The sequence below is a fragment of the Plasmodium yoelii genome, assembly GCF_900002385.2.
Source record: "Plasmodium yoelii strain 17X genome assembly, chromosome: 2".
NCBI classification, from domain to species: Eukaryota; Apicomplexa; class Aconoidasida; order Haemosporida; family Plasmodiidae; genus Plasmodium; species Plasmodium yoelii.
In genome coordinates, this window is record NC_036174.2 from 488,208 (window position 1) to 513,826 (window position 25,619).

General features: G+C 22.2%; 7 protein-coding genes across 7 annotated transcripts; all 7 read left to right on the forward strand.

Annotated features, from left to right (window-relative positions):
• Positions 1–4,821, forward strand: PY17X_0211100 (zinc-carboxypeptidase, putative; the record flags this gene model as incomplete). The annotated part of the gene is made up of 1 exon (XM_022957969.1): positions 1–4,821. The coding sequence occupies one exon, from the start codon at positions 1–3 to the stop codon at positions 4,819–4,821; it is 4,821 nt and encodes a 1,606-aa protein (XP_022811373.1).
• Positions 4,822–5,648: 827 nt separating this feature from the next.
• Positions 5,649–7,790, forward strand: PY17X_0211200 (conserved protein, unknown function; the record flags this gene model as incomplete). The annotated part of the gene is made up of 1 exon (XM_022957970.1): positions 5,649–7,790. The coding sequence occupies one exon, from the start codon at positions 5,649–5,651 to the stop codon at positions 7,788–7,790; it is 2,142 nt and encodes a 713-aa protein (XP_022811374.1).
• A 1,985-nt stretch (positions 7,791–9,775) lies between these two features.
• Positions 9,776–11,243, forward strand: PY17X_0211300 (nucleoside transporter 4, putative; the record flags this gene model as incomplete). Its single annotated transcript, XM_022957971.1, has 2 exons — positions 9,776–10,640; positions 10,819–11,243. 2 exons carry the CDS (start codon positions 9,776–9,778, stop codon positions 11,241–11,243), a joined length of 1,290 nt encoding a protein of 429 aa, XP_022811375.1.
• A 1,326-nt stretch (positions 11,244–12,569) lies between these two features.
• Positions 12,570–16,814, forward strand: PY17X_0211400 (vacuolar protein sorting-associated protein 51, putative; the record flags this gene model as incomplete). The annotated part of the gene is made up of 1 exon (XM_722094.3): positions 12,570–16,814. One exon carries the CDS (start codon positions 12,570–12,572, stop codon positions 16,812–16,814), a length of 4,245 nt encoding a protein of 1,414 aa, XP_727187.3.
• A 685-nt stretch (positions 16,815–17,499) lies between these two features.
• On the forward strand, positions 17,500–19,343 carry PY17X_0211500 (vacuolar protein sorting-associated protein VTA1, putative; the record flags this gene model as incomplete). Its single annotated transcript, XM_022957972.1, has 7 exons — positions 17,500–17,653; positions 17,765–17,836; positions 17,997–18,095; positions 18,230–18,475; positions 18,614–18,808; positions 19,014–19,085; positions 19,276–19,343. 7 exons carry the CDS (start codon positions 17,500–17,502, stop codon positions 19,341–19,343), a joined length of 906 nt encoding a protein of 301 aa, XP_022811376.1.
• A 1,077-nt stretch (positions 19,344–20,420) lies between these two features.
• PY17X_0211600 (aspartate--tRNA ligase, putative) lies at positions 20,421–22,466 on the forward strand (the record flags this gene model as incomplete). The annotated part of the gene is made up of 1 exon (XM_724194.1): positions 20,421–22,466. One exon carries the CDS (start codon positions 20,421–20,423, stop codon positions 22,464–22,466), a length of 2,046 nt encoding a protein of 681 aa, XP_729287.1.
• Positions 22,467–23,548: 1,082 nt separating this feature from the next.
• On the forward strand, positions 23,549–24,988 carry PY17X_0211700 (seipin domain-containing protein, putative; the record flags this gene model as incomplete). Its single annotated transcript, XM_724110.2, has 1 exon — positions 23,549–24,988. One exon carries the CDS (start codon positions 23,549–23,551, stop codon positions 24,986–24,988), a length of 1,440 nt encoding a protein of 479 aa, XP_729203.2.
• Between the last annotated feature and the right edge of the window lie 631 nt (positions 24,989–25,619).

Consider the following 25,619-nt stretch of genomic DNA (forward strand, 5'->3'; position numbering starts at 1 on the left):
ATGACGAATGAAATAAATGTTGCAAAAGAGAAAATGCGAAATGAAAAGACAGAATTTTTCTCCAATGGTTTGGGTAGTCCACAGGGAATAAAAAAAATATATAATGATAATTTGAATATATCTGAAAAGGGTTTAAAAAGGGGAGAAAATTATACCGTTAATATTGTGAACAATATAAATGGAAGTAATAGTGATGCTTCAAAAGTTGCACAAGATTTAATATGCCATGAACCCTTCAAATTAATTTATGAGGATAGTTGCACACATATCAAAATACCAACCATAATGTGCCAAGCCGAAGAAAACATATATAACAACAGCACATATTTTGGTACTACTATTATTAATAGACATAAAAACAATGAGAAAAGAATTTGTATAAACAAAATAAACAATTTAAAATTATTTTTAAAAAACAATTTAAAAGAAGCTAATTTGAAAAATAGACATATATTTTTAAATAACATTAAGAATATCGAAGATATATTAAATTATAATTTTCGTTTGATAAGATGTAATACATATAAAAATGATATACCCCTGTTTTGTGAACATGATAACTTTGTTAGGCATATACCGATTGTAAAGAATAAATTACACGAATTAAAAATTGCAGAGATGGAAAGAAATATAAAACAAAGTGCTTCGATGAAATCAGACAATATGCCATTTATTGCCAATAATAGTTTTGCAGAAAATAGTTCTAATCAATGTAAAAATGAAAAAAAAAATAGTGAAAAAAATAGTGAAAAAAATAGTGAAAAAAATAGTGAAAAAAATAGCGAAAAATATAGTATAGATAATATTTATGAAGAGGTGGAAGACGCAAAAAAAAAAAAAAAGCACATAAAGAAATTACATAAAGAAAACTTGAATAAACCTTCAAACAAATCAAACGAGCTGAAACAATTTTCTATGTATAGTAAATTAAACGAAATACAATGTGTAGAAGAGCCTGGTATGACATATAAATGTGTTTATCCTCAAAATACCAAAATTAATGATGATATTAAATGCCGTCATAATGTAGATAGCTCGAAAGGGGTTCATATAGAAAATTCGCCAATTGTGTTCAATTCTAAATTTGAAAGCGGTAACTTACAATATGTATTAAAGGAAAAGAATAAGGAATATTATTCTTTATTTATAAGTAGCGACATAAGAATGAATAAGAAGACAAATCAATGGTTTTATTTTAGTGCAAGTTATATACCAGATGAATATTACACAAAAGAATTAAAAAAAGAAAAAGAAAAGAGACAAACATATATGAATGAATTTTTAAATGATATAAATAAAGAAACAAATTATAATCATGTAAAGTATTCAGTGGATTTTTCTGATAAATTCCTTGTAAGTAATATTAAAAGATTAAAAAAACCAGTTTCTGTAATATTTCGTATTGAAAATATGTCAAAGCCACATTTTTTATACAAAGAAGGATATTCTCCATTAGTTTTTTCAGAGTGTAAAAACAGATTTGAAAATATACAATGGGAAAGAAATGCTTATAATATAAAATATATAAAAAATAATAAATCTAGATATTTGAATACTAAAAAAAATTGTATTGAAAGATTATCCTATAATAGTTATACATTGGAATTTAGTTATGACTTTATGTATACATGTGATACTGTATATTTTTCAAGTTGTTATCCATATACTTATTCATATTTAATGGAATATTTAACTTTTATAAAAAATTATGTAAACAAATCCAGGCCAGATATTAATTACATAGAGGAAACATTGTGTAAGACAACTTGTGGTTTTAATTGCCCTATTCTGGCAATAACAAATTATGATACATTATATAAAACTTCAAAAGAAGATAATAAAAATAAAAAATTCCATCCAAAATTGGAGGGGGATATTTCCATAGACAATATGTTTAGGCTTTATAGTAGTGGAAAAGAAAATATAGCTGATAAAGAAAGTATAGCTGATAAAGAAAGTATAGCTGATAAAGAAAATGTAACTGATAAAGAAAATGTAACTGATAAAATAATGAATACTATACTCGATGAAATAAATTTATCTAAATATAACAACAAATGTTTTAATTTTACGAATTCGGATATTTTCGATAGTTGTAATGCTATAAGCACACTTAATGATAAATTGTGGATGTATGATTTGTGGACCTTTTCAAATGAATTAGTTAGTAAGTCGAATATTGATGCAAACTTTGATGGAGTGAGCGATTTGAATAATTATCAAGATATTAGTACTTTTGATAATAGCAATAATAGCAATAGCAATAGCAATAGCAATAATAGCAGTTGTAAATGGTCAGACAATTTTATGAGCGAATTTCCAAACTTATTAAAAAAAAAAGTAATTTTAAAAATGGGTAGAAGCAAGAAAAACGAGGAGAAAATGGTAATGCCATGTTTAAGAGGGGGGTCATTATTAGTTAGTTCAAATAAATTGGAAAATAACTCAAAAGAAATCACGAAGGAAATCACGAAGGGAATCACGAAGGAAATCACGAAGGGAATCACGAAGGAAATCACGAAGGGAATCACGAAGGAAATCACGAAGGAAATAATTTTTTTGACGTGCCGTGTGCATCCAGGAGAAACGAATGCAAGTTATGCGATGCATGGATTTTTATCATTTATTATATCAAACAATATATATGCAAACATTTTACGAACAAATTATATTTTTATAATTATTCCGATGTTAAACATAGATGGTGTAGTACTTGGGCATAATCGATTTTGTTCAAATGGTTTCGATTTAAATAGACAATGGGACAAACCAATTTATTACTTACATCCAACAGTATATACAGCTAAAGCATTGCTTAAAAATCTTCAAAAGAATAATAATAAAATAATATTTTATTGTGATTTTCATGGTCATTCCAGTAAATATAATTGTTTTTTATTTGGCAATTCAGGTACAAGAACATTTTTAAAAAAAAATAATTATACTGAATATTTTGCAAATATCATTTATCAATCTATTCCTTGGTTTTCCTTAGAAGATACCAAATTTAAAAATTTGAATGACAGTGAAGGAAAAGGTGGAACAGCTAGATACATCTGTGGTACGGAATTAAAAATTGATTGTAGTTATACCTTGGAGTTATCTTTGTTAGGGGTACGTGTAGGAAAAAGTTTGAATTATTTGCCAAGTATTAGGGATGACAGTCCTGTTGATAATTTTGGTAAATCAGTCGATATAATAAATGACAATAAAAATGACAATAAAAATGGCAATAAAAATGGCAATAAAAATGGCAATAAAAATGGCAATAAAAATGGCAATAAAAATGACAATAAAAATGACAATAAAAATGGCAATAAAAATGACAATAAAAATGACAATAAAAATGGCAATAAAAATGACAATAAAAATGGCAAGGGTTCAGATATTCTTTGTGGGTCGAATAAAGTAATAGACACAACATCCAATGTCAAAATGGTTGTTAGGGGGGGTTCTACTCGGTGTTACACCAACAAGGCAAAAGCTAACCGAAAAGAAACAGAAAAAAACGGAAGCGAATTTGAGGATTCAGAAAATTATCAAAAAAAATTATGCATGAGTAATAAGGAAAACTTCATATTTTTTAATGAAAACCTTTTATTGGTAACGGGGGTTAGTTTTGGGATATGTCTTTTTAAATTTATGAATTTGTTTTTACATTGCAAGAGTTACAAAAAAACGAACGAAATAGGGAGTGAGGGTTTGCCAATTTTAAGGAATAATTTAGATTACATGTGTGGGCATACATTGGAAATAACAGAAAATTTTCAAGACTTGAGTGGAAAATTAAATAATATGAACAAGTCAGGTAATAAAGAAGAAAGTGGTATTATTATTAAAAAAAAAAAATTGAATAAAAATGAATGGTTAAAAATTAACTATTGTACTTACAACAGTGAAAAGAAAATAAATAATAAAAATAATGATGAAAATAATGATGAAAATAACAATGAAAATAATAATCAAAATAATAATCAAAATAATGATGAAAATATAAATAGTATAGTTGGTAGAATGACTGATGATAGGAACATTTCATGTACATATGTAAGGAATAGTTATGGGGATAAGCGAGTAATATGTCCTAGCCATAAAAATATTTGTTTGGATAAAAAGGGTGATAAATGTATTTTAGCTAGCTCAAATGAAAAAGATAAAAAAAAAAAAATAATGATAAAAATAAAAAAAATATATAGCAATAATAAAAATAAGCTAGTAACAAAAATGAAAAAAAATTGTCACAATAATGGAGCGAGAAATAATGACAACGATGGAAATACAAAAAAATATTACACTGATAAGACAAGAAATAAAAAACGATTATTAAAAGGTGAGGATGAAAATGATAAACATATTTTGAAAATAAATGAATTGATCAATTTAGATATATTTCCAATTATTAGTAGTTGCAATAATAGTAATATTGTAAATAAACAACAGAACAATAATAGCACAAAATTAAATTTTATTTCAAATGGGTATTATAAAAAATATGTCAATAATAAATATATAAATACAAAATATGTTATAAAAAGAAAAAGGAAGATACGAGTATGCAGAAAAAAAGAAATTCGTTTTTCAGTTAAACCTAAAGGTCCCTCTTGTATAGATATTATGAAAAATATAATTAAAAAAACGGATTTGGAAAATGAGGGTTATAAAATATTCGAAATTAAAAAAAACATTGTTTGTGATAAAAGCCGGGATAAGCATAATAAGAAAAAGACAGAGAGTGGTAGAAAAAAGAAGAAAAAGAAAAAGAAAAAAAATACTAAAAGTATGAAATATATTAGCGTTTTACCGAATTGGCATGCTAAGTAAACGTTCATTCCTTCATTATATATAACGATTTGTTTGTGTGTGTTTGTTTTTCTCGTTTTGCCCGTTTTTTCAATTTAATTTTTCTTAGTAATATTTCGATAAACAGCGCATTCTTTTTATGGCAAAAAATCCAAAGAAATGAAAGAAACAAAATTTAGGAAAATTTAATTTGAGGGGTATTGCATATATAAAATGAACTATATGTTATATCAGCTGATAAAAAATAATATGGTATTACCAATAATAATTTTTGGTAATTTTATTTTTAAAGATAATGTTGTGAAAAATGAATATGAATAATACACAGCACATTATTCTCTTATTCTTATTCTTATTTTTATTTTTTTTTTTTTTTTTTTTTTTTTTTTGCGACGGCATATGTGACAGTGCTGAATTATTTAATTATTTTTTAGCTAAATTGGTAATAATTTATTTGAAAAAAATATGAACTGTTCATAATTTTTTCTTTTAAATATAAGGAAAATAATTAAAGGTATTTTTTAAATTATATATTAGTGGGATAACGATGAAAGACTTAACGATATGTTATTAAAATATTTTCAACATGTTTATTGGCATTTTTAGGGATATATTTTTTTTTTCCCGAAAAATGTATAAGTAGAAAATATAAAGGCGATATATTTTATATGTATCAAACTATTTGTAGAAATGTAAATTATCACCTAGGATAAACATATTTGCATATGTATATAATTTTCATTGTGGCTTTATGCAATTAATTCGGATTAGTATAACCATAAATTTGGTACTCTTGTAAATGTATATATATATATATATATGTATATTTTTTTTGACAATTGGTTAGAATGTACATACAATATAGACTATTTAGTGAGCACTCCTTATGGAGAGTATTAGAAATAAACAAAAGTGAGAATTACATTTTGGTTAGTGAGTTAAAAAATATAATAAGGAAACAAAGTAATATAAATTATAATAACAAAATTGATATATATTTTTCGTTATATCAAAATGAAGATAATGAAGAAGATATAAATAAGAAAAGTCGAAATATTTCAAAAGAAATAAAATATTTAGATGTGGACGATAAGATATATAATGGGAATAAAATACTTGTACATAGAGATGTGAAAAAAAAGAATACTGTTCATGATATAACACATATAGCTAAAAAGGAAATAATATTAGATGTTGAAGAGAAACAAAAAGTAAATTTACCAAATGAATTTTTATGTAAAATTTGTAATTATATGTTAATAGAATCATATATTATAGTGTGTAATAATAATTGTGGTTATTCTGTTTGTAAAAGTTGTATATTATTTTATATATTTAGTTGTATAATTAAAGAAGATGAAAAAAAAAAAAATTACATTGATTTATCTTTAATAAAAAATGATGATAATATAATAAAATGTCCTATTTGTAAAGGAGTACTAAAATATTGTATTATAAATAAAAAAATGGAATTGACTTTAAAAAAATTACAAGATGAACGGAATGATATTGACTCGTTTAATTTTATTATTCAAGAAAGAAATAACAAATTTGTAAAAATAATTGAAAAAATGAAAATACAAAATTTTGATTATTCAAGTATAGAAAACCGTAACAATGATACCACAAATATTTACACATTATTTAATAATCATGTTTTTAAAACTATTGAAGAAAAATATATATATTCAACTAGCAATAATAATAACAATAATAATAAAACAAATGAACAAATCGAAATTGAAGAAAAGCCAGTTTTAAATCATTTTCTATATTTAATGGATAGTAATAAACTAAATTCTATCAAAGAATATCTAATGGTTTATATAGATTATGATAGTTGTATATTTGACACTATACAAAAAATGAATATAAAAAATATTTCTGACCATATAAATGAAAATAAACTACTACAAGATAAGTTATACTCACACGAAGATGATACTAATAATGATAATACTATATCTAAAAGTGATAAAAATAATAGCCAAGAAGAAATCGATGAAAAATTATACACTAAAAATAAAGCATACATAATTCCTATATCGTTTGTTGGTGGAGAAACTTCATATTCCTTAATTGGTGTTTTTTATATTAGTGATTTGGTTAGTTCATTTAATAGTGTAAATAATAAAGATAAAAATGAAAAACATGTTAATAATAAAATAGAAAATTTTATGATGAAATGGCATGGAAACGATAGTATTGGAAATAATGTTAATAAAGAAAATATTATGAACAAACTAAAAAATGGTGATATATATAAGGTAGAATATGTTAATAAATATGAAAAAACATGTTTTATTCCAGTAAGGAAACAACCATTATATAATATTATAAATACAAAAAGAAATAAAACAAAAAAAAAAACAAATATCGAAATTGTGTTAGAATTAAAAAAATTTATGGAAATTGTTTTAACTGTTGATAATTATATTAGATATGGTAGTAGACCAAATAATTATGAAATAAAAAAAGTTGTTACATCGGGAGGGGATGATATATCTGTGGATACTGGAATTGGTGGTGGGGTAAATATCCCATTTAATAATATGGATGAAAATGAAAAAAAAAATATGAACGTTCAGAAAAATAAGGAATTACAAGATATTTCATATATTATTGGAAATAATCAAGATATTAATTCTCAGACAAATTATGAAGGAACTTTACAACCTAATTATCCATCTGAAAATATCTCTATTTTAACAAAACATACTGAATTTCAAGAAATATATGAAATTTTATATAGTACAAAAACTGTGCCAATTTCTATACAAAATATTTTTAATATAAATAACCCTTATGTTGATTATTGTGCTATACTTCCTTTTTTAACAAAAGAAGAATTTTTATTTTTTCGAAAATTGCAACGTATTTATAAAGAAAAATACTTGAAAAAGTTGTACAAGCATGTTAAGGAAAACAATTTGAATATAAACATTTTTTCGAATGCGGTTAATTCGATATTCTTTTCGACGATTAGGTAGTAGAGGAATGGAGGGATACCAAATAGGTATCGAGATGAAAAAGGGTGTAGCTAGCTAATTGCAAAAATGGCTAATTGTAAAAATAGCTAATTGTAAAAAATGGCTAGCTAAAATTTAAAACCTGGTATAAATATCACTATTTATATGAACATCACTATTTATATGAACATCACTATTTATATGGATATTTACAGATTTTTAATTTTTTTCCGTTAAACTAGTTATATATATAATAGTTCAAATTTGTTTAGTTCAATAAATGCATGTATTCCCAATGTGTTTATGTTGGTATTATGAATTTAAAAAAAAATACTCTTTATATGATTGTTTTATTATTATTTTTTAAAAAATGTTGAAAATGTTAAAAATGTTGAAAATGTTGAAAATGTTGAAAATGTTGAAAATGTTAGAAAGCTTATAACCTTATCACATAAAATTTGCATTCACACACTTGGCTTTCTAATTAAATGCACAATTTAGTTATTTTTATTATAAAAATATATATTTTCCGTAAACATTTCTTTTTTCATTTCCAATAGACTTATTTTGCTAATATTTAATTTATAACAAATTGTGTTATGTATAAATTTATCCAAGAATGGGAAATATGTAAATTAAAAATAATATTAACATATAGATCGATTTATTTAAAATGGGTCATTCTATATTAAAACTTTGTCTACACAAAATTATGTTGCATAAAAAATAAAATAATATAAAATAAAATAAAATAAAATAATATGATAAAACATGTTAAATTAGAATTAAAATGAGGCGCATTAATTGTATCCATATGTATGTGTATGTAATATTTATTTATTCATATTTTATTGCAATCTTTCGATTTATATGGAAAACTGTGTTAAAAAAAAGGGTGCAACTCAATGTTGTGAGGACAAAAAAAAATAAAAAGTGGCAATATAAAAATAGCATAATAATAACCATAGGATAATGTATATATAATAAATATAAATGTTTGTGTATGAATAAGATATTTATTTAAGGATGATAATTATTTAAAATTATTAGTATTGGTGTAGTAGCAATTTAGTAGTTATATTTGTTTCCTATAATAAGGAAAATAATATTTTCACTTTGCATTTACGTTTTATTTATATGTTTATGGGGTATAACAAATATTTTAAAAAAAATAATCAAAATAAATAACCAAAATAAATAACCAAAATAAATAACCAAAATAAACAATCAAAATAAATAATCAAAATAAATAGTTATAGGGAAGGTTTGTTAAAGTTTTCGCTATTTTATTATTTTTATTTTTATTTTTATGTTTTTTTTTTTTTTTTTCTTACAATGTCGAAAATAAAATATCACTTTTACATTTCAGCTTTAGCTAAATAAATTATTATTGATCCCACCACGTTGTGGTGTGTTAAGCTCTTATTATATATAATTTAAAAAAAAAAAAAAATTTAATTCGAATTTTGAATTAAGCTTTTGATTTTATTTTTATATAAAATTTGTTTTGAATATATTTTATATTTTATGGTTTTCTATAACCAATATATAATTTGCTGTAAAGTGTGTTTTAAAAATCGATAGAATCGATAAAAAAATATCATAAAATACCTGATAAAAAATACATGTATAGATATTTTTGCATATATGAATGTATATTTAATATGTATAGATATTTTTGCATATATGGATGTATATTTAATATGTATAGATTTTTTTTTTTTTTATTTTAAATTGCGGTTTTAAAAAGAAATATTTGAGTTTGATTTAGTGGTTATTTTTATTTATATTTCAAATGGAATAGTATTTTTTTGTATAATTACAGTGTAGATAAAATAAGAACGAGAGATACAAACGATATTAATATATAATTGATATTTATGCAATAATAGATTCTGTGGGCTAAGGAAAATATATACACACCAAGAAATTTGAATTGGTAGATACTTCATGGCCTTTTGATATATATTATATATATATTGTCATATAATTTTTAAAGGATAAAAATGGAATATAATAAGTTGGAAAAAAGTGAAGAACATAAAATAAAAATTATGTTCTTTTTGATAGGGTTATTATTAACATTACCTTCCCATGTTATAGTTAATATATCATTTTTAATTAACCAAATATACAATGAAGAAATTTTTGTCACAATTATGGGAATACTATCAGGATGCATGATTATAGCATCTGTATTCCAATTGTTAATAGAAATAACATCATTTATGTCAATAATTGTCAGTAATATTTTAAATATAATTAATATGGGGTTATTATTAACACTTTTATGTGTTTGTAAAGCATCAAAATATTATATATATGGTATATGTGCCATAATTGGTTTATTTATTGGATATTTATATTCATCTTGCACAAAATATTCTTTATTAGTTGATTTAAAAGTAAACGGATTTTTAGTTACAGGAATTAGTTTTAGTGCATTATTTGTTTTTACTATTAACACAATAATATCTTATTTTATAATTGAAGATGGTAATATCGAGTCATATTACAATACTATTTTTCGATCTTTTGTTACAATTTTAATAATCGAATGTTTTATATTATCGGTTATATTTTATATACAATATAATTCTAGCTTTTTCCAAGATCAAAAAAAAAAAATTGAATTTCCAACATACAAATATGCAAGTAAACCACTAAATGATGTAGAAAAGGGAAAAAAAAATATGAACAGCAATAATAATTATACATATGATGGAAATAAAAATTTTATGAAAAGTTTTAAAAGTTTATTTAATTTTTCAAATATAATTGATGGTGCAAAATTAATTAAACATTATTATATTTGCTTAATACCCATAAGTTTTTCTATTTTAGTTACTTTTATTATTTATCCACACATACGTAAGTTTATTAAAAAAAGGCGTATATTTATATTTTATTTATTTACATGCACACACAATAACTTATGACCATGTTCATAATTTTATGTATAGTAAAATAGCTATTACATTTATCCTAAATTTGCACACACATTGAAATGTATATACATGTATATGTCTGTTATTTCCAATTTTTACAGTTCCGAACAAGTTAGAGAAAGGAGTCGCCATAAATTATATACTCATGTTAACGTATCAAGCCAGTGATTTTATATTTATTTTTTTAGTGACAATATATGCTCACTCTTTTAAATTTTTTAAACAAATATATGTTTTTATATTATGTTTAATCAGAGTATTATTAGTAGTTTTGTCTATTAAAATAAAAAATTTAAAAGAAGGCGATTTTATGTATACAACTGGGTTTATAGCTTTTATAGTAATTTTATTAGGATCTACAAATGGATCTTTAATTAATATGAGTTATGAAAGAATAAATGATTGCTTTAAAAATTCGAGTAACAAAGAAAAAAAAGTTGCATTAGCTTCCTCATTTTGTGCTTTATCTCTTTTAACAAGTTATGCAATATCGCCTTGGATTTGCCATGCAATTATAAATTTATGAGGTAGTAAAAATTGAACAAATATTTTAAATATATTCGAAAAATTAAAAAAAAAATTAATAGTATTTTTTTTACTACTGTTGTGGCTCAATTGTTTTTATCTTTTTCTCTCTAATTTGTATATCCAAATATATATTTTTTTAATTTCCTTAAACACATTAGTGTTAGTAGAATAGCCACAATTTATTTGCCTTTATTTGTACAGTTGCTTTAATGTGAGTAATAAGAAATTTCATAAAAATATGAACATTGCATAAGTTGCATAAAAAATATGAACACTGTATAAAATTGCATAAAAAATATGAACAATGTATAAAAATGCATAAAAAATATGAACAATGTATAAAATTGTATGAACAATTGAACAATGTATAAAATTGTATGAACAATTGAACAATGTATAAAATTGTATGAACAGTGTATAAAATTGTATGAACAATGTTAAGGTGGGATAGGGAAAAAATAATTCTAAGGTGTTATCAATATAATAAAATATTACTTTAAATTGAGTATATTTTTGTCTTTCAATAATTTTATGTAGCCACATCATTAGCTACATATAGTGTGCATACTATCTTTTTTTTAGGATAGTGAAAAAATATTGACTTTTGGAAATATACATTCTAATTTGTTAATACAAATGAATGCTATTAAAAAGGAGGAATAAACTTATAGCTATTTTTTATTTAAAATAATTTGTTTCCAAGCGATGATAAGTGTTAAAAAAATAAAAAATTTATATTTTCATATATAAGGGGTAGGCATGGTAAGTCATATGTTATTTAACCTTTTTTTTTTTTTTTTTTTTTAATATGTATGAAGTTAAGAAAAAAAAATATCATCATATATAATTGGTACAAAAATTGAGAAAAAATACACAATTTTATTATGGATATATTGAGGAAATATTTATGTACTTTGTGTTTAGTGCGTAATTTTGTTTAGCTTTTAAGAAAAAATAAAATAATAAAATAAAAACAAAATAAAAACAAAATAAAAACAAAATAAAAAACAAAATAAAAAACAAAATAAAAAACAAAATAAATGATAAATTGTTGGGAAAATGAAATAAGGACTTAAAAGTAAACGATCTAATTGCTGTAGTTTATATAGCAACATATCATATATAATAAAATAAAAGCAATATGGAAATATTTATTATTTTTGTAAAAAAAAAATTATAACAAGCTATAGACAAACCGAGTAGTTAACTACTAGTGTAACGAATTTCAGCTATTTATAGTTCCGCCTTAATTTAAAAAAAAAAAAATAAAAAAATAAAAAATAAAAAAAAAAAAAAAAAAATAAATAAATAAAAATAAAAAAACATGATTAGCAATTTACCCAGCGAACGGAGAAAGAGTGTTAGATATTTGCTAAATGAATATTATAACGTAGAAAATGAAAGTAATGAAGCTGTAACCGATGGGCATGCTGTAACCGATGGGCATGTTGTGAATGTTGTGAATGAAAGAGACGGAACGGGTTGCCTTAATTTTGATAGTGTTGACACACTGAACGAAATGGATGAACTAAATAAAAAGAGTAGCGAATTTAATGGAGATATATATTTTCGTAAATTGTTAGAAAATAGTAGTCTTGATGATTTAATAAATAGATCCAAAAGAATTGAAAAAGAAATAAAACAGAATGAGAATTGTATACAATCTATTGTATATGAAAACTATAATAAATTTATATATGCAGAAGATATAGTAGTTTTATTAAAAAATGATTTTAAAAATGTAAAAGAAAAAATAAATTTAATAAATAAACATATAGATTATATAGATACTAGTTTTAAAAAAACAAATCAAAATATATCAACTGAAATTGAGCAAGTAGAAAATATAATTCAAATAAAAAAATTATTAAAAAATATACATATTATTATGCAAACACCCAAAGAAATGTTTTTTTTAATTCTTGAGAAAAGGTATATTAAGGCAATAAAATTATTTATTGGAATTATTCCATTTTTATATCAAAATAGAAATATTATTCCATTTTTTTGTCTATATATTGATTGTAACAATTTGGCAAATATTGCATGTTCTTTATATTTCAAGTTTCTTCAAAATAGTATCCCAAACATGATATATAAAAATGTTAAAGAAAATAAGACAATTTGTAATATAACCTTTTTTAGAGAAGATTTAAAAAATTCATTTCAAAAATTGTGTTCAAATATTATATCCAATAATGAATTAGGATCTTGTTTTGATGTTATTCTTTCTTTTCGAAACGATGAAAAGATTATGAGAAATTTGTTTATTCAAAATCGAATAATTGCCTTGAACTATTTATTATGTAATATATTTAGCTTGGGAAAGTACCCCGGTGGGAAAGGCAATACGAACGGGAAAAGCGATACCGATGGGAACGATAATAATGACGATGTCGGTGGGAACGATAATAATGACGATGTCGGTGGGAACGATAATAATGACGATGTCGGTGGGAACGATAATAATGACGATGTCGGTGGGAACGATAATAATGACGATGTCGGTGGGAACGATAATAATGACGATGTCGGTGGGAACGATAATAATGACGATGTCGGTGCAAAAGGCGTACACACTGATGCTATGTCTGAACAATCTAAACTAAATTTGGAAACATTTGAAAGCATGATCGAATTATTATATGAACATTTATTACCTTTTTTTTTTGAAATTGTAGATAATTATGAAATAATTTTTATAAAAAATGAGAACAAAGAATTTAGACATTCGATTTATTATACAAATAAATTAATATCCGAATTAAATGAGCAAGTGAAAAAAAAAAAAAAAAAAAAAAAAAAAAAAAATGATGAGAATACAATATTAATGGATGAAAATATATATGATGAATTAAAAGATATGTGGAATGTTAATTGTGATAAAGAACTTATTATAATTTTAGCAAAAGGTTTTTTTCGAAATTTATTGAATTTAAAAATAGATTTATTATATTTATATAATCCATCTATAGAAATAGTTGTATTTTATTTAAAAAAATTAATAAATAATGTATATGAAAAAGAAAAAGAAATGAAAATTCAAGAAAAAAAATTGTCTGATATTTTATCACCTATTTTAAATAGTTATATAAAAAAATTGTTATATACAATTATGAAACATCAGTTTTATAAATTATGTTATAAAAATAATTTAAATTTTATTAATTTTTATAATATGTGTAATAATAATGATATTTATTTTATAGTTCAAAATAAAAATGAATTACATCATAATATTTTGTTAAATCTTTGTTTGGAAGTTATAGATTTGAAAATACTTTATGACGAAATAAAAGAAATCTATTTTGATTTTTTTATAAAAAATATCGTAAATTTTGTGACAATTTATTTTATTTTTCTAAGCAATTTTTTAAGCTCTTTTATTAGGCACTTCGCATGTGCATATGATCGAATAAAGGATGGTGAAAGTGGGAACGCAAATAAAAACGAAGAGAATGGTGAAGAGGGTGATGAAGAGAATGATGAAGATGGTGATGAAGAGGGTGACGAAAACGAATTAGAATTTATTTACAAGCATGGTTCATTTGAATATAATAATATATATAATGTTAATTGTGAGTTGGATGAAGTAGAAAATAGCGAAAATGGAGAAAGCGTAAAAAATGGGGAAAAAAAAATGAGTACATATAAACAATTGTCTAACTATTTTTATAATTCTATATATATGAATAATAGAGAAATTCAAAATATTTTAAAAAAATTAAAAACCGAATTAAATATAGATTATAAAGAATTTATTACTAAAATAATAGATGAAAATGTATCTAAGTTAAAAAAAAAAAAAAAAAAAAATGAAATATATTTTTTATTAGCTTTAATATCTATATTTAATAATTTTAAAAAGGAAGGTATTTCAAAGATATTTACAATTTTATTGAACATATATAGTACATCTAATAATTTGGTTAAAGGAAATAAAAAATTATATTTTTGTGATGATTTAGAATCGATTTTTTACAAAGATATCTATCCATTTAATTTAAAAATTGGAAAAAAACAAAATTGGAAAAATATGAATTCGAATAGTAATTTAGATAATAATGACGACCTCACAGTTTTAGACAATTCTGTTGGTAATAATCATCAAAAAAGGGGGAATCACCAAAAAAGGGGGAATCACCAAAAAAGGGGGAATCACCAAAAAAGGGAAAATTGCCAAAAAAGGGAAAATTGCCAAAAAAGGGAAAATTACCAAAAAAGGGAGAATTACCAAACGGTTTTAGATACAAAATACGTTTTGAAATATGGAAATGATTTAGAGAAAATAGAGAACAAGAGTTTGGATAAAAATCGAGAACAAAGATTTGATGATGAAAAAATGGAAAATAATTATGAACAGGTTGAAAATAATTCTGAACAGGTTGAAAATAATTCTGAACAGGTTGAAAATAATTATGAACAGGTTGAAAATAATTATGAACGGGTTGAAAATAATTATGAACAGGTTGAAAATAATTATGAACAGGTTGAAAATAATTATGAACAGGTTGAAAATAATTCTGAACAGGTTGAAAATAATTATGAACAGGTTGAAAATAATTCTGAACAGGTTGAAAATAATTCTGAACAGGTTGAAAATAATTCTGAACAGGTTGAAAATAATTCTGAACAGGTTGAAAATAATTCTGAACAGATTGAAAATAAAGATAACGAAAGTGATTGGAGTGAAGATACAAATGATTTTAGTGAAAATGAGAAAATAAAAAAAGAAAAATGGACAAAAAGTATAAAAAAATTTAGTAAAAATATTTTTCAAAATAAATGTAATGAACTTGTGAATATATATATATTTTATTATGTAAATAAAATGTCTAATAATATTGAATTGTGTTTGGAAAAATGGGGAAAAAATATAGAAGAAAATAATAATATGGTTAGTTCAAGTTTTTTGTATATTTTAAAAAATGTGAATGATATATATTTTACTTTAAATTTAATTTTTGGAAATAATAAAACAAAAGATATAAATAAATATACATATTTTGAGGAAATGTGTAAAAAAATAAAAAAAGAAATAAACAAAATAATGATTAAAGAGGAAAATTCGAACAATGCAATTGATAATGATAGTAACAATTATAAAAATATATTATCACAAAATATAGAACAGTCAAATGAAATAAATATAAAAGAAAATAAAAATTTAGAAATGTATATATATAAATTATATATATCAAAAATGAAAAATTATAAAAAAAATATAAAACTTGAAACTAAACAAATTATATTTATTATTATAAAAATATTATTTAAGAATTATATGGAATTTATTAGAAATATGCATATAAATGAATATATATTAAAAAATTTAAAAATAGATTTTATATTTTATTTTTATTTTTTAAAATATTATATATCTAAAGATGATGAAAATTTATTATTTGTCATTCTCAATGATGTTTTAATTAGTGCAATTGAAAGGCTAGGCAAACAAGTTGTTAGCTATAATAATACAAATGTTTATCCGACATATTTATTGGATATTTGTTATTATAAAATAGACAAAACTGTTGAATTAATTCAAAATAAAATTGTAATGAAATGACAAGGTATGTATTTTGTCTTACTACATTTATTCTATTTTTACTCTATTTTTACTCTATTTTTACTCTATTTTTACTCTATTTTTACTCTATTTTTACTCTATTTTTTGGTCAAAATCAAGACTATATGTATTGTGTGCATTTTTCCATTCTTGTTTTGTTTTTATAATTTCCTAATTTTTTTATTTTAAAAATAATATACATTTCATGTAAATTAATTATATATTATAGAAGGTTAAACAAGCCTTCGCGATAAAACCCTTTCCAATATTTGTATGTATACACATACTTAATATACTTAAACGTTTTAAATGTTATAGTTAAGGAAAAATTATAAAATATATAATTTTATATTTTGTAAAATTATGATCAGCCATGTATATATGTATCATTTATTCTTTATATATTTTAAGCATATTCAATTTTTTTTTTTTTTTTTTTTTTTTAAATTAGTAAAAAAATAATAGACTTGTTCACAGCAAAAAATAAATAATCGATAGAATAATAAAGAATAAAAGTTGTCAATTTTTTTTTAAAAGATATGAATTAAATAAATTTAAATGTCTTAACAATATAAAATAAATAGTAAAATTGGAAGTTAGTATATTTGTATCAATGAATGTAAATAAAAATAGGATAAAAAAAAAAATTAATACAATTCTTTGGACTTAATAATATAAATAAAAAATGGAGGAAAATACGGAAAAAAATGCGGAAAAAAATGCAGAAAAAAATGCGGAAAAAAATGCAGAAAAAAATAAAAAAGGCGAAAAACCAAACATGAAACAAATTAAGTTTATTTTAAAAAAATCAGAAGAACTTGAAAAAAAACATCCACTAGGTATTTTAAAACAACATATATTTGTATAATTGTGTATTGTTTTACTGATTTGGTGTATATATATGTATACATACGCACATTTGTTGGATACTATTTTGGATTTGCACACAGCTTCTTTCCTATGCGTTTTATACATTTCCGAGAAATTAAATGATTATGTAAAAGATAACTACAGCGATATAGGTATTATAAAAAAAAAAAAAAAAAAAAAAAAAAGTGAAAATATCGATTATATGGTATATCATTTTAGGAATAAAGAGAATATTTCCTAATACTTTAATATGTCTTTTTTTTTTATTTTATAACTTTAATATATATATATATTTGATCTACATTTTTGAAGAGGCAAAAGATCTTTTATTAAACTGTGTGAAGAAAGCTGAAGGAATTAGGCCATCTTTTGATTTTATCGATTATAGCAAATTAGCTGATTTGTGTAAACGTAACAATTTAAAAAAAAAAAAAAAAAAAAAAAAAAAAATACATGTACATGTACATATATTACAGATGGTTTGCACGCATTTATGAGATGAAGTTGTATGTTATTATAAAACTTGTTTTCCACATTTCAAATAGAACTATTTTTAGCAGCTGATAAAAATGATCGAACTGATGATATAACAAACAAAACAATACATATGTTTTTCACTGCGCAAATATTTTATGAAATATTAAATCATTTTCAAACATTAAATAGTGATGAAAAAAAAAAATATTTATATGCTAAATATAAAACAATTTATATAAAGAAATGTTTTGATAATAATATAAAACCTGAGCCTGGATCCCCAAAAGTAGAACTAGAGCAAGACCCATCGGAAAGTAAGAAAGATAAACATATTCTTAAAATATGAAATTCGTCTATGTATGTGTGTATGGAATATGTGGGTGTGTAAATGTAGTTTTTTTTTATTTTATATGATATAGAATATTGTGTCTATGTGTTTATAAATTTAGCAGAATTATATGATGAAATGCCAATAAATCAAGAAAAAAAAAAAGAAGACATAGAAAAAGAGAAAAGTGATGAAGAAAATAAATGGGTAAAAGATGATATTCTTTGGGGTGGGGAAGAAAATTATTTATTATTTTCAAAAAATGAAGATTCAAATTTGTTATCTAATAATACAAATAATAATAATAACAACAAAATAGGTTAATAATGCATAATTGATATGATATATTTGTTCTTCTATTTTTATAGCCCTTAAAATTTTTTTCAAAACAATTTTAAAATGAAAATTTGCCTGACCAAGTCAGAAATATATGAGAATTTCAATCTGGAGTATGTGTGCAAAATCACTATGCATATATATTCATACATATATGTTATTACACATTTTTTTTGAAATATTTACAGATGAAAATAATAAAAATAAGAAATGTGTGGATATTTCTCAAAGCTTGAAACATTCTCAATATGCTACAAATGGTAAGATATCACATGAAATTGTTTATACAATTTGATTGATTATTACATGTACATGTTCATAATATATTATATAAAATTTGGCTAAAATTTGAGGAAATGATAAAGCTACAATATTTTTATCTCCCCTTTTATTTTTACGTTTTTGAATTCATATATTTATTTGTTTATTTTTTTTCTTTCGGATCTCCAGCTTTAATGTTCGAAGATGTAGTTACAGCAAAGAAGGAATTAAAGATTGCTTTGTCATATTTGGAATAGTTATATATCAAATTTATTATTTTTAGCCTTAATATGAAATAATTAAAATAGTCAGAATAATTTAAAGTTTATAAATAAAAGGGATAGAAATCGAGTGATGGACACAAAAGTTATGTGACAAACACTTCGATATACTGTTGAACAGTTCAAGCTTATACATATGGGTGAATATTACAATTTGTAATAAACTGGATGTTTCAAAAAATATTATTAACATTTCCCATAGTATTTTATGAAGAATGTTTAATTTGATTTATTTAATGCTTTATTAAAACGCACACACATATGTATGCACTTTTTGATAGCTGTAAAAAATAACAATGTAGATATACAAATACTTCCTTAAGTTTTTTATTTTTGTAATATTTTTTTGCATACAAATATATACATAAATACATTACATATATATAAAAAAAAACTTATGATCTTAGCAACAATTAATTTGAATGGTTTAATTTTCATTACTTTGTTAATAATTTTATTAAAAAAAAAAAAAAAAAGAGGTAGCTATTATTAAAATATGATTTTATTCTGACATGTTCATAAATATTGTATAATATGAAAGGCGTTATTTTTTACATGGTTAAATATATAGAGAATTTTTATGAAGATTGTGTGACAAATGCATACATATATTATACATACATATATACATACATATACATATGTATATATATTTTTTTTCTTGTAGCTCTTATATTGCAATAGTGAAAATTCCCCTGGGGGAATAAAACATATTTATGAATATTGTAAAGTTGTGATAATTTTTTTTGCAAAAATAAAAAGAGAAGAAATAATTTAATAAAAAAATATATTTTATATTGATTATATTTACATAGGAGTTATTAAAATATAATATTTGAAATTGTGATTTAAAAAATATAGAATGCGTAATAATATGATATACCGACTTAGTAATTTTTTTATGGTGTTGAAATATATTTGGCCATTATAAAAATAATTGATGTAATTTCTATCTTATATGGTTTCCACATGTTTATTTTTTTTTCAATTTATGTTTGATCTTTATTTATTTTAATATTTTTTTTTAGAATAAAAAGGGATAATTATATTTGTATGGGTAATATGAATAAACGGTTTATCACACAATTGAATAAAATAAATGATATAAAAAAAAATATATTTATAGTAAGGAAAGAAAAAAAAAAAGTAATAAATAGTTTTTTTTCAGTTAAGGAAAAACAACGTTTTTTACCTTTTGCAAAATTAAATAAAAATAATAATTTTGGAAAATTTAGTTATTTATCATTTCTAAGTGAATTTAAGAAATTTAAAAAAATTTATGTATATACAAAAATACAGAAAATAAGATACATAAGAACAAATTGTTTAAATAATAAAAATAACAAATTTGAACAAACTTATAATGAAATGGAATCAGAAAAAATGAATAACAACGGGAATATAATTCCTGAAGAAATAAGCGACAAAAAAAAGGAAAAGAAAGCTAAAAAACTAGAAGAAAAAAAATTAAAATTAGCAAAAAAATTGGAAAGAGAAAACTTAAAAAATGAAGCAGCGAAAGTTTTAGAACATGTATGTGAAGATATAGATAAAGAAAATTATGGATATGTTAAGCTTAATATAATAATGGAAAATGGTAAAAATATAAATCTTTATAATCCAGAGGAAATATACAATTTATTATATGTAAAGAACGATATAAATTTAGAAAAAAATATTGATAGAAATGAAAAAAGAGAAGATATAGAAAGCGAAATGAATAATAAAAATAACAAATTGGAAGAAGGATCAAATATATGGGTAAGAGGTAGAATCCATGATATAAGAAGTAAAGGTTCTTTGGCATTTATTATTTTAAGAAATAAAATATATTCATTACAATGTATACTTGATATTAAAAATGTAAATAATGATAAAAATATGATAAAATGGGTTAGTAACTTATCATTAGAATCTATTGTAGATATATATGGAAAGTTAGTCAAGCCTGAAATATCTATTGATAGTACAATTATAAAATATGAAATTCAAATTCTTAAAATATTTTGCATAAGTAAAAATAGTAAAGAATTACCATTTTTATTAAAAGATGCAAATATGAAAGAAACAAGTGATGAAGCTACTATTCGAGTAAATCAAGATAACAGACTTAATAATAGATGTATAGATTTACGTACATATGCAAATTATAGTATATTTTATTTACAATCAGAAATATGTAAAATATTTCGAAATTATTTAATTGATAATAATTTTACAGAAATTCATACACCCAAATTGTTAGGCGAAAGTAGTGAAGGGGGAGCTAATGCTTTTCAAATAAATTATTTTAATCAAAATGGGTTCTTAGCTCAATCTCCACAATTATATAAACAGATGTGTATAAACTCTGGATTTGATCGTGTTTTTGAAATAGCTCCTGTTTTTAGAGCCGAAAATAGTAACACTTATAGGCACTTATGTGAATATGTATCTTTAGATGTTGAAATGACATATAAATATGATTATATGGAAAATGTATATTTTTATGATTCTATGTTTAAAAATATATTTAATAAATTAATAAATAATGAAAAAAACAAATTATTTATAAAAAATATAAAAAATCAATATCCTTCTGAAGATTTCAAATGGCTAGCTGTTACACCCATATTTACGTATGAACAAGCAATAAAATTATTGATAGAACATAAAAAACTTAATTTACAGTCAGAAGAAATATTAACATATGATATGACAACAGATATGGAAAAAGAATTAGGAAAAATTATAAAACAAACACATGATACTGATTATTATATTATTATTAATTTTCCATCTGGCCTTAGACCATTTTATACAATGTATAATGAAAAGGATCCTAAAATTTCAAATTCGTATGATTTTTTTATGAGAGGGGAAGAAATATTATCAGGATCACAGCGAATTAGTGACGTAAAACTTTTATTAGATAATATTAAAAAATTTAATTTAGATCCTAAAAAGCTAGATTTTTATATTGATTCGTTTGCTTATTCATCATATCCTCATTCGGGTTGTGGTATAGGTTTAGAAAGAGTTTTAATGCTTTTCCTTGGTCTTAACAATATACGAAAAACTTCTCTTTTCCCTCGAGACCCAAAACGTTTAACTCCCTGAACTGTTCAGGCATATTATGAAAATTTTATATGTACATTCTATGTTTTGCCTTTTGGCTAGCTATTAATTTATAAAACATCCCCATTTTGATGTTACTCAAATTAATATGTGGGCTGAAATGCTAATTCAGTGTAACTTGGAAAAATAATTGACCTTGTTAAATTTTTTTCATTATGCCTTCATTTATTTTGTTATTTCATATTCATAATTTTATGATTTTTATTTACCAACTTTTAATTGGCAAAAAATAAAATAAAAAATAAAGAAATAAAAAAAAACAAAAAAAATAAAAAATAAAAAATGTTCTGAAAGACCTTCGAGTTTCGCCAGTTACAAGGCGGACCTTATCCGGGTGTAGGCGCGCGGAACATAAGAAATGTACGAAAATGTACGAAATGTAAGAAAATGTACGAAATGTAAGAAAATGTACGAAATGTAAGAAAATGTAAGAAAATGTAAGAAAATGTAAGAAAATGTAAGAAAATGAATAAATATGCATGTGCAACAAAATGAAACAGATAAGGAATGCTTTAGTTCCCAAGTGCAAAGCTCATTTTGCGTTTTTTATGCAATATTTATATTTATACATTTTTCACATAGTTTTGATAACACGATAATACTTTTACTCAATATTATCAAACAGCCAGTGAATATTGAAGAAAAAAAAAGTGTTCAGAATTATTTGGTTGTTTTTGTTCACCTGTGCAATATCCTATTCGTTTCTTTTGCACACAAAACATATGCTTATTATAATAAATAAATATATACACTTATACAGTATATTTTTTCTCACTTTTTTCCACTTTTTTCCCTACTTTTTAAAATATTTCTACATTCAGTGAAATGTGTACAGTGATAAAAGAAAAAAATGAATTAATTAGCTAGCTAATTAATTAATGTAATTATAAAAAAATAAAATACATAAATAAGTTGAACACAACTATATATGGATGTGTGTCGATATATGGTTTTGATTATATTATTGTGATGATTAGAAAATAGGGGGAAAATATATTATTTTTAATTTGAATAAAGTAAAAATATAAAGATATAAAAAAAACGAGGAATATAAACAATAAAATATGAATAATGGAAATGAGAATGAAATGGCGAAAGAGGAAATCGGGGGTAACATAAAAGAGTGTATAGATGGTAAATTACAAAATAAATATTATAAAATTATAAAAAAAAAATATAGGTTAAATATATGGAATGGTTATAAAGTGAAAAATAGAAAAAGTGAATGGGAAAGAGATAGAACAAAAGGGGGGATAAAAAAACATAATAAACAAAAAGAATATAAATATTATACAAGTATAGGGTTGTTTTTAAAAAAGTTAATTGATGATATATTCGAATTAATTAAAGAAAATTATGTACATATAAATAGCTATTTAAAAGATGTCCTTCCCAATATTAATATAAAATATATTCTATATGTTTTTTTTATATATTTTTTGATAAATATAATTTTATTTATTTGTTTATTATTTATTTATTTCTTTTTGTATTTTCATATAATTCCACAAAATAAATATGTACATAAAATAGACTTCTCTTTGGCACGTGATCCTATTGATACTTATTTAAACATAGAAGATTTTTGCAACCAAAAAAATAAAATTAATGAAAACACTTTTCACCTGAACAGTCAGGAAAAAAAATGCTTAAAAGATTTAAATTTTTTTTTTAATTATGAAAATGTAAGTGAAATAAATAATAATAAAGACAAGTGTTGTTTTTCTAAAAATTTAAATAATAGGATGAATAATGATTTTTCTTTCTTTTTTAATAAAAATTTTAATGAAGAAATAAAAAAAAGAAAAGATAATTTCGAAAAAAATAATGAAGATATGTTATTTTATTTTTATGAAAAGGATGTAGAATATAAATATTTAGAAAGCAACATATTAAAAGGTGAAGTTAATTTTGACAATATTATAAAAAAAGATAATGAAATACAGAATAATAATAAATTTTATAATTATTTTATTTCATTTTTTATAAAAAAAAATAATTATAATAAATTAAAAATAAAAAAAGGATATAAAATTGATATATTATTAAATTTTTCTTATATAAATAATAATTATAATGACAAATTAAATTTTTTACAAATAGACACACAAGTATATAATTATGACAATAAATTAATATTAAAAAATAAAAAAATGCATATGAAAAATAAAAACTATGATCTTATAAATAAATTACATTTAATTTTGAATTCACCTTTTTATTTTTTTAATTTATTTATTTATAATAAAATAAAATTATCTTTAATAAATGAACATAAATATAATGACCCATTTAAAAAAATAAAAATATATATTTTCCCAGCAATACAAATAATTGATGCCAATATTGTTGTATTAGTTTATTCTAATTTTTATTATTATTACATTTATAAGCATCCTATTCTTTTTTTATATATCATTTTTTTATTATTTTTTATTTTCATTTTTTTTAATACCATTTTATTTTTATTTGGAGCTGTATATTATTATATGTACAATAATTGATGAAGATATAAATAAGACCAAAAGCCTATTTCCGAATCTTAATAATGTGAAAATTTATGTTTCCTATTTATTTAGCTATTTTCCATTAATCACAATAACATAATAAAAACCACATTTCGATACACATCCATATATAGTGTGGATATACATATATGTGTAACTTATTATGGGAATATATCATTATTTAACTATTTTATATATTTTCAACATAGACATATTATATACATTTCTACGTTTTAAGACCATTCTTTTTTTTTTTAATAAAAAATGTAAACTTTGCACAAGCTTTGTGTAAATTTGTGTAAATTTGTACAAACTTTTTCCTATTCTCTAATAACATTTCGATATGTATTTAATAGCCAAATTATAATTTTTTTTATTGTTCTAATTATATTTGACCAATGAGGCAATATAGCTTCGTGTGCAATAAAAGGAGAATGTGGGAATGGCTTATTATGACAAAGCTATAACTAATATAAAAAAAGATGAAAAAAAAAAAGATGAAAAAAATATATATATATTATACATATAATATTATACATATTTGGCATTCTACTTCATTATGAAGAAAAAAAATAATTAGGGCCAAAATAGTGGAAAAATATTGATAATGGTAAAAATAGCGAGGAAA